This window comes from Acipenser ruthenus, chromosome 1, assembly GCF_902713425.1.
Source record: "Acipenser ruthenus chromosome 1, fAciRut3.2 maternal haplotype, whole genome shotgun sequence".
Taxonomy (NCBI): Eukaryota; Metazoa; Chordata; class Actinopteri; order Acipenseriformes; family Acipenseridae; genus Acipenser; species Acipenser ruthenus.
The window spans coordinates 72,480,694-72,496,767 of NC_081189.1; the positions used below are offsets into that span (position 1 = coordinate 72,480,694).

At 41.7% G+C, this 16,074-nt stretch overlaps 1 protein-coding gene across 4 annotated transcripts in view; it reads right to left on the reverse strand.

The window, feature by feature from the left end:
• LOC117420628 (sodium/potassium/calcium exchanger 2-like) overlaps nt 1-16,074 on the reverse strand; it is a 139,661-nt gene that overhangs the window by 75,238 nt on the left and 48,349 nt on the right. For 2 of the 4 annotated variants that reach the window (XM_059029179.1, XM_059029185.1), the window contains exons 3-4: nt 8,029-8,058; nt 6,137-6,245 (exon numbers count right to left, since the gene is read on the reverse strand). In XM_059029179.1, the coding sequence (XP_058885162.1) occupies nt 6,137-6,245; nt 8,029-8,058 (139 nt within the window). The remainder of the gene's footprint in view (nt 1-6,136; nt 6,246-8,028; nt 8,059-16,074) is intronic. The other 2 variants (XM_059029186.1, XM_059029189.1) reach the window with 1 other exon arrangement.

Here is a 16,074-nt window from a genome sequence, read left to right on the forward strand (position 1 = left end):
CCATACAGTGTTTAGAATTCAAACATACTTATAATCCCTCTTTCCATAGAGTCTGCTGGAAAGCTTTAAAAAGTACAAGGCAGGAAATATATTGCTTCCCTTCAACCGTATTGCCCATTGGCTTGGTTCCATACTTGGATTTGTTCTGAAAGTATTCAGCATACAATAGATTAGTGCAGCAACAATGAGCAATTAATTCATTGCCCCAGTAATTCTGAAGCATCCAGCCATTTTTTAAGGAAATAGTGTATGAATAAAAACACAGCATTGCTGCTGGTACTACTTCTCAAACTCATGGGAATAAAAATCTAAAACCCTGATACTCGTAATTAATATTTCACCCAGCTTCGTTAGAGATGTATCTTTCATTTAACAGTGTCCAATTCTATACCTTTGTGTTGTTCAAATCAAATAGTTGTACTTATGGAGAACATATACCAGCAAACAGAGTTGGGGTAACGTGTTACTGTAGTAATATTACTTTTGTCAATAACAAGTTAATATAACAAGTTAGATTTGTAATGCGAGTAATAATATTGCAGTTACTTTATGCAAAAAATAAACATAAGAACATAAGAAAGTTTACAAATGAGAGGAGGCCATTCAGCCCATCTTGCTGGTTTGGTTGTTAGTAGCTTATTGATCCCAGAATCTCATCAAGCAGCTTCTTGAAGGATCCCAGGGTGTCAGCTTCAACAACATTATTGGGGAGTTGGTTCCAGACCCTCACAATTCTCTGTGTAAAAAAGTGCCTCCTATTTTCTGTTCTGAATGCCTCTTTATCTAATCTCCATTTGTGGCCCCTGGTCCTTGTTTCTTTTTTCAGGTCAAAAAAGTCCCCTGGGTCGACATTGTCTATACCTTTTAGGATTTTGAATGTTTGAATCAGATCGCTGCGTAGTCTTCTTTGTTCAAGACTGAATAGATTCAATTTTTTTAACCTGTCTGCATACGACATGCCTTTTAAACCCAGGATAATTCCAGTCGCTCTTCTTTGAACTCTTTCTAAAGCAGCAATATCCTTTTTGTAACGAGGTGCCCAGAACTGAACACAATATTCTAGGATGCGGTCTTACTAATGCATTGTAAAGTTTTAACATTACTTCCCTTGATTTAAATTCAACACTTCTCACAATATATCCGAGCATCTTGTTGGCCTTTTTCTTAGCTTCCCCACATTGTCTAGATGAAGACATTTCTGAGTCAACATAAACTCCTAGGTCTTTTTCATAGTTCCCTTCTACAATTTCAGTATCTCCCATATGATATTTATAATGCACATTTTTATTGCCTGCATACAATACTTTACACTTTACACTTTTCTCTATTAAATGTCATTTGCCGTGTGTCTGCCCAGTTCTGAATGCTGTCTAGATCATTTTGAATGACCTTTGTTGCTGCAACAGTGTTTGCCACTCCTCCTATTTTTGTGTTGTCTGCAAATTTAACAAGTTTGCTTACTATACCAGAATCTAAATCATTAATGTAGATTAGGAATAGCAGAGAACCTAATACTGATCCCTGTGGTACACCACTGGTTACCTCGCTCCATGTTGAGGTTTCTCCTCTAATCAGTACATTCTCTTTTCTACATGTTAACCACTCCCTAATCCATGTGCATGCATATCCTTGAATCCCTACTGCGTTCAGTTTGAGAATTAATCTTTTATGCGGGACTTTGTCGAAAGCTTTCTGGAAATCTAAATAAACCATGTTGTATGCTTTGCAATTATCCATTGTCAATGTTGCATCCTCAAAAAAGCCAAGCAGGTTAGTTAGATACGATCTCCCTTTCCTAAAACCATGCTGACTGTCTCCCAGGATATTGTTACCATATAGGTAATTTTCCATTTTAGATCTTATTATAGTTTCCATAAGCAAAACAAAAGTTTAAAATAGTTTGACTGAATGTACATTATTATTCAGGGCTTGAATTTCAGAACGGGATTGCGGGAACCGCGCATTTTCCAAGTTGCTCCCGCATATATCTGCAACTTTCAGTGCTGGAAAATCCCGCAGAGACATTTTAAGACACCAAGCTACTGTATTTTTCACTGAAACGCTACAACAATCTATATCTTATACGGAAGTGTGTGTCAGTGACGAAAGCACTATGAGCTGCATTCTGAGTAGTTTTGGTTATTATTTATTTATTTATTTATATAGCAGACGCCTTTATCCAAGGTGACTTACAGAAACTAGGGTGTATAAACTATGCATCAGCTGCAGAGTCACTTACAACTACGTCTCACCTGAAACACGGAGCACAAGGAGGTTAAGTGACTTGCTCAGGGTCACACAGTGAGTCAGTGGCTGAGGTGGGATTTGAACCGGGGACCTCCTGGTTACAAGCCCTTTTCTTTAACCACCAGACCACACAGCCTCCTGGTTAAAATAAATAAAAGTAGTGCTGGATATTTTAAGTGCCGCGAGACTTTATTCTCTTGTACGTGATTCTCAGCCGCTATCTTAAGGATTATCGAAACTCAGTACACTGCAGTAAGTAAACAGTTTTGAAACAAAAGACGATATTAAGTCTATCTAGGTTTTGTTTTGCAAGCGGTGACTTTCGCTTTAACTTAGCCCGATTCATTTTGGGGCGCCAGCTCACCGAAGGTTATGCAAATATTACTCAGGCACTGTAAAAGCCACCTACCTGTTTCATAGCATGTTTAAAAGTACAGACTCGGGGCTTTCCAAAGACATATTCAGTGTGTTTATGCGGTACTCCTAGCCGGAACTACGATCACCTGAAGTTAAGCCTCTCATCATGTGACAGAGTTCACAGCTTAGGGTAGCAGCTAGACTGAAAGGGGCGGTAAAGGGGGCGGAAAGCTGAGAAGTTCAGCTTCCTCCATGTTCATTACATATTGAGGTTCAATGGTGCAGGTTTTTTTTTTTAGCCATCTATGATTAAAATATATATAGAGTGATAAAAAAAGATTTTTTTGGAAAAGCATTTAAAAAAAAAAAAAAAATTACATATATTCTCATCTCTATCACATATAGTATGGCTGATCCTGTTGCAACTTACATTATTATTTGTTTATTTAGCAGACGCCTTTATCCAAGGCAACTTACAGAGACTAGGGTGTGTGAACTATGCATCAGCTGCAGAGTCACTTACAATTACGTCTCACCCGAAAGACAGAGCTCAGTGACTTGCTGAGGGTCATACAATGAGTCAGTCAGTGGCTGAAGTGGGATTTGAACCGGGGACCTTGTGGTTACAAGCCATTTTCTTTAACCACTGGACCACACAGCCTCCATAATATGAAAGGACATTTTGTGGCCTTTCATTTGATATGTTACATGCATGCAGTACAAACTATCCAGTAGTTAAACATACATAAATGAAAACAGTGAAAAACAGGCAGAAATAGGGCTGAGTGTAAAGAGTTAAAAAAAAGAAGGAAATGGTGCATGCAGAAACTTCACGTCAGGCAATGGCAAAAGCAATGGAGAGTGCTCTGACTGTGATGAACAGCTGTTAGGTCTCCTGAAAGCAGCTTATTTTAAAGAAACACCAGTGTGAATGATGATGCAGTAAAATATCTATAGTTTTTTTTTTTATATGCAAAAGTACCTTTTCTTTTGCCATTCCCCCCTAAAATTCTGGAATCCCCCCCCCCCCCCATTGGCTGCAGCATAGTGGGGAAATCCCCCCAGCACACAGAAATGAAATTCAAGCCCTGATTATTTGAAATAAATTATACTTGTATAAAACTAACAACTCAGGAATTTAAACTGGGTTTGATGTGCATCTCTCAGCAGCCTACGTACAGTGTTTACAGAAAGTGGGATGATTAAATTAAGTGGGTCAACTCAACAAAGTCTGAGCGAATATCCGTGATTTTACCATGAAACTGAATGGTGGCATTTGCTGTCAATCACAATGATTTTGTGATAAGTTAAATGCGGCTGTGTGCACGACTCCCCAAACCTCCAGAAGAGTGTTGTCTTTTTTAAACCAATCAGAATGAACTAACGCAGGGAGTAGATCGCTCAGTGTGAACTACAGCCTGCGTCCATCTGAATCGTATGCCCAGTGTGAACCAGCCTCTCGCTATTCTGTTATAAAAAGCCTTTTTATGTATTATTATTATTTAGCAGACACTTAGTTCAGACTTGGGTGTGAACTATGCATTACAACTGCTGCTGCAGAATCACTTACAATAGGACCTTGGTTTTATGTCTCATTCGAAGTACAGAGCACAATATTTTCACTCCTTTATGTACACATTGGAAAAATACTTCTGCAAAGTCACATGCATTGTAATGATTACAATTTACTATTTGCAATATCCAATACATTTTTTGTTTGTTTGCTATACTACAAAAAAATGTAAAACCTGTTTGACACATTTAATAAATTTAACCAGATGTATAGTTAAAAAGAAAAAATAATAGTTTTCACAGGACAAAACAAGAGAAAGAAATATACCGAGTAATATGAAACAAGTAACAAGTACAGTGGAACTCTGTTTATCTGCTCGCTTGGGGTGGACATAGGTCCACGGATGTGTGAAATCTGCGGATAAACTAGGTGTCATTGTGTGTGACTAGAATGCATGAATAAAATACAGAAACTAGTAATGTAAACCAAATTAGCGTTTACTGGAGATCTATGGAATACACTATATTACAAAGACAGAAGAATGTTTTAAAATGTGTTTACTTTGACAGTGATACTCCTAGCAAAATCTTTTCAAAATGCGATACACCCCCAACCCTGTTTCCCTAACTTTTTCTGTTATAGCTACAAGATCATAAGGCATTTTATTACAGGAATAAGCTATTCAGCCCATCAGAGCTCTCAATTTCCCTGTAAGCTAAGTTGTGTGGCTAGCCCCCAGAAATATCAACAGGTATTATCGCTAATTTATTCCATGCATTAATATTAAATAATGGTAGCTAAGTGTTGCTAGTTTTCTGGGATTTCAAACAAAAACTACAATTCTATTTATTATTTTTTTTAACTTTAAAACTAAATAAACAAGCCTGCTGTGTAATTTAAACTTGTCTTACATTATAAAAAATACATGCCAACAGAAGTTTTTTTTTTCTTCTTTTAGTAACAGCTTTTTTAAACAATTCACTGCTGCAAGTCATTCTTTTGAACCTTGACAAAGTCCATCATAGTCTTTTGTTTCAGTGAGGCAAAATCTGTTTGCTAGGCTGCCTCAGGAGAACTAATTTTACAGAATCCTTCTGGTGTTCATACCAAGACATGAAGCGCTGCTGTCTTGGCGTTGACTCCTAAGGTTAGACTGACGCATGCATCTTGGGTGTGTGTGTGTGTGTGTGTGTGTGTGTGTGGACCGCGGGCATTGGCAATAATGTGCTATATTATATAGATAAATCTCATCAGGGAGCCGTGGATGAACGGGGTGCAGATAAATGAGGTTCTACTGTAATAAGTTACTTTTTTCAGTAACGTGCCCAACTCTACTAGCAAAGCATTTAATAATGGTAACATTTGATTAAATTACATTTTGTAAGCATTTAAGGATGAGGTAGTAGCTTCATCTCAGCATATATATATATCCACTCATACATATATATTTAAAAATGAAACTAGAAATAATAGACTACACAAGCAATAAGTTAGCAATGGCTACCAAACGACAAAATGTTTCAGGGAATCCTGTATATGATTTGTCTTACCACGCTCATCACGTGTTTGGTGTTTAATTAATTGTTAACTTAATTAAATATGAGCTCATGTATATAAAAATAAATCATGGTAGTTCATACGCAAATACTGTCCACAGTCAATTTAAATATTGTGCCTCCTGACATGGTAGCAGATATTTAAACCTGACACAGAAAGCAGGTATTAGTAGGTCCCCCTACATTACTCCCCCCATATTCACTGGCAGGTGGCACCATCAAATATGATACAGAAGAGCGATTAGGAAACTTAAAATGTTAGTTTTTGGTCCTTTTCCACAAGCTTTAGAAATATTATTTTTGGACCAACATTTGCATCACTTTCTGCTGAAAGGTAAATAGAAGCCCTTGTGTGCACTTTGAAAAGCAGCCAGTCTTGTAAAAAAAAAAACAGATCTTTCAGTTCAAGATGCTCTGGAGATCGATTTTATCACATTGCTTTTTCCCTGTGTGAGACACTTACCTTCAGCGAGAGGATCTAAAGTGTGAATCATCAGCTGGAAAATGCTGTTCCTCATCAGGCTGTTGTGCAGCGATGCAGAACTTCCACCTCTCTGGAGACGTGGTTTGAGCTGTGTGCAAAAAAAACACATCAATGTGGATCTCTACCACGCTCCTTTGAAAAACATTGCTACATACTGTTGTTCCATTGTAGATAATTTGTTCAGTGGGATATTTTCTGCTCCACTTAAACACTTAATAGCTACATACTGTAAATATAAAGGACGCAGGAGCCATTACCTGCTGGAGAGTTGACTGCAGTGAGTTAGCTGTCCTGAGTCCGAATGCAGATAATATAGATAATGTCCGCTACGAAAGATATTATTGCTATCATAAACTGAAATCATAAACCAATGGTATGACGACATTTAAAAAAAATCTTTTCAGATGATATTTTGTACTGGATTGCAAGGCTACTTGATATTAATGTCGCTGTTTAAAAAAAAAAAAGTTTCAATATTCCTGTTAGCCTATAGAGGGTTCAATCAGAACCTGATTGGCTGAAATGATCTGTAAGGTTTATAATAAGCAACAAATAAATACAAGTTCCCAGCATCCCTTTGGATATATATGAAAGCACCTCATGTGTTGTAGCTAGAGGTTTTAGGGAAGGAATATTAGAAATATTAAATTAAAATCAAATTGACAAAGAAACAAGAGAAAGTCAAGCAAAAAAAAAGCTGAAAACGTGCCTGGATTTAAACACATAAGTTGACTGTTGTAATATATATAAATATATATATATATATATACTAAAAATGTTCCAATGCTGTTAAAGTTAGCCTTCTGCTGCTGCAATATATTCAGAATGAACCACCTTTAAGCCTTGCAGGAAAAAGGAAAAGGCAGCTAAATACAAACAACAGCTGTTAGCAACATAACTGCCAAGAGTCTCCAGCAGCTAGAGTATCTGTCTGTGCAACCTGGTGGTGTCAAAAGCTGATGATATGGATGATAAAGAGCTATGAGTTTTGATTTGAATGATCTGTAGCAATTTTGTAGAATGATAGCTTTCCGTTAGCACTGAATGAATCAACTGAATCATCATATCCATTACGGTACAGTAGGACTTTGCTTGTAAAATGTTCTTCAAAAAAAGGAAAATTTAATTCCTAGTTGAATGCCGGATATGTTTTGTGACTAATGAAACTCCCATTTAAGAACATAAGAAAGTTTACAAACGAGAGGAGGCCATTCAGCCCATCTTGCTCGTTTGGTTGTTAGTAGCTTATTGATCCCAGAATCTCATCAAGCAGCTTCTTGAAGGATCCCAGGGTGTCAACTTCAACAACATTATGGGGGAGTTGGTTCCAGACCCTCACAATTCTCTGTGTAAAAAAGTGCCTTCTATTTTCTGTTCTGAATGCCCCTTTATCTAATCTCCATTTGTGACTCCTGGTCCTTGTTTCTTTTTTCAGGTCGAAAAAATCCCCTGGGTTGACATTGTCTATAACTTTTAGGATTTTGAATGCTTGAATCAGATCACCGCGTAGTCTTCGTTGTTCAAGACTGAATTGATTCAATTCTTTTAGCCTGTCTGCATACGACATGCCTTTTAAACCTGGGATAATTCTGGTTGCTCTTCTTTGTACTCTTTCTAGAGCAGCAATATCCTTTTTGTAACGAGGTGACCAGAACTGAACACAATATTCTAGGTGAGGTCTTACTAATGCATTGTAAAGTTTTAACATTTGTTTAAGCGCTACCTCCTGAATGTAACGGGTTAGAGGTTGAATCTAGAACAGTACGGGAACACAAACAGAAAAACGCTTAAGGTAGAATCAGCAGGGAGGTGACTATGAAAACATATACAGTAAAGACTACACAAATAAGTGAATTGCAGTTGGCCCCTACCGTCAGTTTGTTCTCATCTTCAACTTCAGCCTTTGCAGAGCAGAGAGGGAAAAAAGACAATGATGTAAAGCATGCAATACAGTTAAAGAAACAACACAAAAGAAATAGAGCCAGCTGACAAGTAACATCAAAAAAGAGAACAAGACAGTACAGTATCAGACATGATATGTTAACATGAAACAAACTAAATGTTAATTCCCTGAAAGACAGATAACACCTAACCCTTTAAAAGACAGTTGAATGTAGCATCATAATTATTGTATGCATTCGTATGCGACATACAACAATATAGAGGTTGATCCCAGCCATTGGTTCCCACAATGTTCACTGGCTTGGGGAAGGGTAAGGGAGGGAAGGCCGGGGTAGGCAAGGTATACTTCCTAGATCAAAATGAGGTGAGAGCAAAATGAGGGAGAGATCAATATAATTGTCATTGCACATTAGGAGAAACAATTATTTTTAAGTCTTGCAAAGATGCAACATTGCTTCGGGAGCCTTGGTTTGTTTCACTTCAATAGGCAATCTTTCCCTCAGGTATCTGAAGTAGGTACATATCACTGCATGATTTGAAATGACATGGAAGAAAAAGACTTAAAAAGCAAACAAGGTACCATGGGGAACTATTTTCCAGTTTTTGCAACTTAAAAACAATTTTTAACAATTGTGATGACGTGTGGGGCACTGTGGTCGAGGGCCGGTATTTTGGGCCACGGATTTTGTGCAGTCTGTACCCATTTTAAGGAAATGTAGTCCTGTTGGTCTGGCGTAGCAGGATTTCAATTCCCAGGAGGCCACGGGACCGATGGGCAGCCATTTTAGATGGCATAATTATAAAATAGGTGATTGTGTAACTGATTCAACAGCTGCCTTCAATTAAACAACTGGGAGCCTTTTAAAAAGGGCAGGGTCAACCTGTTGGTTGAGGAGAGTTGGAGTGTGTGCTGTGTGCTGTGTGCGGTGTGCGGTGTGCGGTGTGCGGTGTGCGGTGTGCGGTGTGCGGCTTAAGAGTCCTGGTGTTTTGGAGCCGGTAAACAGCTTAGCTGCCCGGACTGTTAGTTAGGGATACTTGCTTGTGTAGTTAGTAATCCATAAAGGAGTTAGGCTTTTGTTTGTTTATCTTGGATGTTTGTTTTTTTTGAAGCACTGTACAGGTGCTGTCCTGTTTAAACCACATTCCTGGAAGTTTTCTTTCTTTTGTGCTAGAGGACAGTGTAAAAGGTCCGGAGGAAGTGACAAACATAACAAACATTTCCAGAGTCACACAATCAAAAAGCTATTTGTCCCCTAGTTTCTCTAATTCATAAGTCATTTTAAAATCAGAACCTGCATGTGTCTGGAACCATCCTTTTCCAATACTGCACAGTTGTCTCACTTAAAATCACTTTAACTTTTTTTTATAAATTAATCAGTCCAAAACCTGGATGCAGCTAGATACATGAGACATTACAAAACGTTGTTTTAAGTAGCGGAGTTCCAAAAAATATAGCGGTATATGTCCCTGTGTGTTGCTACAATTGTTTAAATAACGTACCCTGTTTTTTTTCTTTTCGTTGTTAACATCCTGACAACTTTTTACACTTATAGCTTTAAAGTCTGTTTCAAAGCTCTTTTCAAAATGTCCGCTCTAGTGCACATAGGTTTTTCATCTGTCCTCTAAATCAGGAGTTCTCAGCCTTTTTGCTTCTGAGTCCCCCGTGAATTAACCATGCATAAAGCACCATGTAACCAACGCTACATTTCTTACAAAAAAAAAACAAAAAGGTAACGTTCCCACTCGTGGATCTTTTAATTAGCAGTTTTTAAACTATAAATAGCCTGGTTAAACGGCAGTCGGGAGGTCAGTTCGAAGAGACAGACAAGCAAACCAAGTGCGAAAAGGAGAGCGGATCGGGAGAGGGGAAGAGGGAATGGGCTCGCCCCAGATTCGACTGCCAGAGCGGGGCTGAAGTGAAGCTGAAGCGTCTCGTCTCCTGGAGAAAGCCACCGCTCCTCTCACAGCAAAAAAGTAAATACATTAGGTTATGATTTCCATTACACGAGAGTAGATGTTAAAACTTCATGCTGATTTGAACTCGGCTCTCGCCAAGATAAGCACCAACTAAGACGTAGCTTTACAGTAAACTAATGTGATCCATATGTGTCTCCATCCATTTACGTTTCCTTCCATATGATGATGTAGATATCCTTCTGTCTGGTGTTAATGGCTGAAGTGTAATGCTGGCTCCAGGGATCAGCTTATTTTGCCTCCCTGGCGCATCAGCACACACAACGGCTGCGATGCTGGCTCCGGGGATCAACCAAAGTGCGGCCTCCCCAGCGCATCAGCATGACAACCGTCTGGATTGAGCTAAGTAGGGTACATCTCTGGGGTTTTCAAGTGGGCACCTTCCATCCTCAGTGTTTCGTCGACTAGCCCACGACACCTCAAGAGGGCTCGACGGTGATTCTGGCGTCCCAGCATCACCCCCCTCCGTCCCCCACTCAACTCAGCCCAGCTTACTTACCTGTCCCCAGCCAGAATCTTTCCGTCTCAACCACAGCCAGTTGCTGCTCCTCTCTGCTGCTTCAGATAAGTTCTTCACTGTGCGATGCAACTCTTGGCCACTGAATCCGACGTCTCTGAGAAACCGGGTTGTAGAGTGTGCCACAAATCCTCGACAACCCACTTCCACTGGGTAAACCCGAACTCTCCATCCTCGCTGTTCCGCTTCAGTGGCTAGTTGAGCATACCGCAGTTTCTTCCTCTCATACGCCTCATCTACAGCATCCTCCCATGGCACTGTTAACTCTACCAGGTGAACAAGGCGTGCTGATCCAGACCACAAGACAATATCTGGTCGAAGGTTAGTGGTGGCAATCTCAGGTGGAAAAATAAGCCGTTGACCAACATCTGCCAGCATTTTCCAGTCTCTAGCAGCTTCCAGTTGTCCTGGGCGAGAATTGGTTTTAACACCTTTTCTTGGTGGTTGCTCTCCTGGGCGGAGGAATGTTGTCTTTTGTGTGTAATGTTTTGATGGAACAGGTGACAACTTATTGGTCATGTTACGCTTGTCTTCTAATGCTAAGGCCAAACATCGCAGCACCTGGTCATGGCGCCAAGTAAACCGTCCTTGGCTAAGAGCCACCTTACATCCTGTCAAAATGTGCCTTAATGTTGCAGGTGATGAACACAAAGGACATGAGGGATCCTCTCCTACCCAGAGGTTTAGGTTCTGTGGTGATGGGAGAACATCATATGTTGACCTGATGAGGAAACTGATCCTGCTCTGTTCCATTGACCATAGGTCTTTCCAGCCAATCTTGCGTTGTTCCACACTCTCCCATCTCATCCATTCTCCCTGCTTGGCCTGGGAAATGGCCTTTATACACCTCATCCTCTCCTCCTGCTTTTGCACCTCGTTGACTACCAGCTTCCTCCTTTGAGCTGGGGCCGCCTTGTGCCATGTAGGAGGAGTTGAACTGAAACCAAGACCCCCTCTTCCATGCTGAACTTGCCCCATGATATCACCAATTCGAAGGGCAGCCTTTGCATCTTCCACAGCTTTCTTTGCCGCCCACTTTCTTCCAGTTTTCAACACAGGTGCTGCCTCCCTTACGCATTTATCGCGTGACTCTACTAAAGTCATTTCCAGTCTGACCTTGGCGCACTTAAACTCCTCGGTTAGAGCAGAGACTGGTAGCTGCAGTATTCCTTTACCATAAAGTCCCACTCTGCTGAGGCAGCGTGGAACTCCCAACCATTTCCTGATGTATGAACTGATTAAAGCTTCCAGCTTCTCTACTGTTGTCAAAGAAACCTCGTACACAGTCAGTGGCCACAGCAACCTCGGCAGTAGACCAAACTGAAAGCACCAGAGTTTTAGTTTACCTGGTAGAGCGCAGCTGTCTATGCTCTTCAACCCTTCCACTGCTTGTTGTCTAACTTCTCCCACACGAACTGTGTCCTTTAGATCCCCGTCGTACCATCTCCCAAGACTCTTCACTGGCTTCTCAGACACTGTTGGTATTGCCTCACCATTAATGAAGAATGTTTTATCTACTACTTTGCCTTTAATTATAGAGATGCTCCTTGATTTAGTGGGCTTGAATTGCATTCGTGCCCATTCAATGTTATTGGTTAATTTGCCCAATAATCGATTAGTGCAGGCTACTGTTGTAGTCATGGTTGTCATGTCATCCATGTATGCTCGAATTGGTGGTAGTCGCATTCCAGAAGCCAAGCGCTCTCCTCCTACTACCCATTTTGATGCCCTAATGATTACTTCCATTGCCATGGTAAAAGCCAGTGGAGAAATGGTGCATCCTGCCATTATTCCAACCTCTAGGCATTGCCATGTAGTGCTGAATTCTGAAGTTGAAAAACTGAATTGCAAATCTCCAAAATAGGCTTTCACTAAATTTGTTATTGTCATCGGTACACTGAAAAAATCAAATGCTGCCCAAAGTAGTTCATGTGGCACTGAACCATATGCATTAGCCAAATCCAGGAATGTCACATGGAGCTCCTTCCTCTCCTTTTTAGCTGATTGAATTTGTTGCCAGATCACATTGATGTGTTCTAAGCAACCTGGGAAACCTGGAATGCCCGCTTTTTGTATTGAAGTGTCAATGAAGCAGTTCTTTAATAGGTAAGCTGACAATCTCTGAGCAATAATGCTGAAGAAAATCTTGCCTTCTACGTTTAATAGGGAAATGGGACGAAACTGACTGATGCTTGTAGAATCTTTTTCTTTAGGTATAAAGACTCCACCTGCTCGGCGCCATGCTCTTGGTACAACCTGTTTTTCCCATGCCACTTTCATCAATTTCCACAGAATTCGTAGAACTCCTGAAGCACTCTTGTACACTCTGTACGGAACTCCATTAGGCCCTGGAGATGATGAAGCCCTTGCTTTTTTCACAGCTTGCTCTATTTCTTTCCACTTAGGTGCACAGTCCTCCATTTGGTATTCTGGTGGATTGATAGGTGGGATGTCTGACGGAATTGACATAGGCTCCTGCCTTTTTGAATCTGTATGTGTTTCCTCCAAATATCTCTCCAGCTCAACCTTAGATGCTTTTAGTGTGCCATTCTTCTCACTGGTGAATAACTTCTTTACAAATTTGAATGGGTCTTTATAAAAGTTAGCTCTCGCACGCTCCTTCTTTTTGTAGCGTTTCCGTAGGCGCTCAGCTCTGCGCAATGTTGCAAGCTTATCTTTTATGACCCTTTGTAAGAGATTGAGTCCCTCCTTCTGACTTTGTTCTGCTCTTCTCCATTGGTTCCTCAGCTGTCTCCTTTCTCTAACTAAGCGTTCAATCTCTTGCTGCCGTCTAGACTTTCCAGGAATAGTTTGTACTTTTTCCTTCCTTTTTTCAACTCCAAACCTCTCACTTCCATATGCGTAGATGATGTCCCCAAATTTATCCAGCTTCTTTTCAACTGTTCCACTTAATCTTTCCAATGCAACGCAGAGATCTGTGTTTACTGTGTCCCATGCAGTTTTCTCACAAGCTCTTGGCCATTTAACTCCAGGCTTGTGCCCGTTGAGGTTCTTTTCTCTCTTATGCTGGTTTGTCTGACCGGGTTCACAAGGATCATTAGGTTCATCACTAACTGTGTCCATGCAAGTCCTCCTCACATCTATGACAGGGGTGCTGATATCCTGCGAACTGTGGTTTGCTTCCTGTCGCTGGATTTCATTCGACTGACTTGACTGACTTCGTAAGAAGTACTGATCAATGCGAGGCCCTTGTCCCTTCTCCCTCAAGCATTTCATTCTCCCTTGATGAATCTTCAAACCCCTGACCGTTGTCGCCTTGCTCCAGCCGCAGACACAAACCTGGAGTTCCATGTCTTTGTTAACTGCAGATCTTGAACTAGTCTTTTGTGAAGTACTCTCCATACTCATATCCGTTTCCGTTCCTAAGTCGTTAACCGTGTTGTCCAACGTTGAGTCATCTTCCGCCCCCGCTCTCGCAGACTCTAGGGGTATTTTTCTCTTTAATTTCTTAGAAGCCTTGGGCGGGTGTCTCCAGCATCCTGTAAACACAGAGCTGAATACTGCCGACAAGGGTAGCTAACCCTTACCAGCCCCAATGGGGTCTCTTTCCTCCTGTCAGCTGTCTCTCCAGGCTGTCACAAGGTCTTTCCCTTGTTGCCAGCTGCACTATTCACAGCAGTCACTGGACGTATCCAGATCTTCATGATTTCCATTACACGAGAGTAGATGTTAAAACTTCATGCTGATTTGAACTCGGCTCTCGCCAAGATAAGCACCAACTAAGACGTAGCTTTACAGTAAACTAATGTGATCCATATGTGTCTCCATCCATTTACGTTTCCTTCCATATGATGATGTAGATATCCTTCTGTCTGGTGTTAATGGCTGAAGTGTAATGCTGGCTCCAGGGATCAGCTTATTTTGCCTCCCTGGCGCATCAGCACACACAACGGCTGCGATGCTGGCTCCGGGGATCAACCAAAGTGCGGCCTCCCCAGCGCATCAGCATGACAACCGTCTGGATTGAGCTAAGTAGGGTACATCTCTGGGGTTTTCAAGTGGGCACCTTCCATCCTCAGTGTTTCGTCGACTAGCCCACGACACCTCAAGAGGGCTCGACGGTGATTCTGGCGTCCCAGCATCACCCCCCTCCGTCCCCCACTCAACTCAGCCCAGCTTACTTACCTGTCCCCAGCTAGAATCTTTCCGTCTCAACCACAGCCAGTTGCTGCTCCTCTCTGCTGCTTCAGATAAGTTCTTCACTGTGCGATGCAACTCTTGGCCACTGAATCCGACGTCTCTGAGAAACCGGGTTGTAGAGTGTGCCACAAATCCTCGACAACCCACTTCCACTGGGTAAACCCGAACTCTCCATCCTCGCTGTTCCGCTTCAGTGGCTAGTTGAGCATACCGCAGTTTCTTCCTCTCATACGCCTCATCTACAGCATCCTCCCATGGCACTGTTAACTCTACCAGGTGAACAAGGCGTGCTGATCCAGACCACAAGACAATATCTGGTCGAAGGTTAGTGGTGGCAATCTCAGGTGGAAAAATAAGCCGTTGACCAACATCTGCCAGCATTTTCCAGTCTCTAGCAGCTTCCAGTTGTCCTGGGCGAGAATTGGTTTTAACACCTTTTCTTGGTGGTTGCTCTCCTGGGCGGAGGAATGTTGTCTTTTGTGTGTAATGTTTTGATGGAACAGGTGACAACTTATTGGTCATGTTACGCTTGTCTTCTAATGCTAAGGCCAAACATCGCAGCACCTGGTCATGGCGCCAAGTAAACCGTCCTTGGCTAAGAGCCACCTTACATCCTGTCAAAATGTGCCTTAATGTTGCAGGTGATGAACACAAAGGACATGAGGGATCCTCTCCTACCCAGAGGTTTAGGTTCTGTGGTGATGGGAGAACATCATATGTTGACCTGATGAGGAAACTGATCCTGCTCTGTTCCATTGACCATAGGTCTTTCCAGCCAATCTTGCGTTGTTCCACACTCTCCCATCTCATCCATTCTCCCTGCTTGGCCTGGGAAATGGCCTTTATACACCTCATCCTCTCCTCCTGCTTTTGCACCTCGTTGACTACCAGCTTCCTCCTTTGAGCTGGGGCCGCCTTGTGCCATGTAGGAGGAGTTGAACTGAAACCAAGACCCCCTCTTCCATGCTGAACTTGCCCCATGATATCACCAATTCGAAGGGCAGCCTTTGCATCTTCCACAGCTTTCTTTGCCGCCCACTTTCTTCCAGTTTTCAACACAGGTGCTGCCTCCCTTACGCATTTATCGCGTGACTCTACTAAAGTCATTTCCAGTCTGACCTTGGCGCACTTAAACTCCTCGGTTAGAGCAGAGACTGGTAGCTGCAGTATTCCTTTACCATAAAGTCCCACTCTGCTGAGGCAGCGTGGAACTCCCAACCATTTCCTGATGTATGAACTGATTAAAGCTTCCAGCTTCTCTACTGTTGTCAAAGAAACCTCGTACACAGTCAGTGGCCACAGCAACCTCGGCAGTAGACCAAACTGAAAGCACCAGAGTTTTAGTTTACCTGGTAGAGCGCAG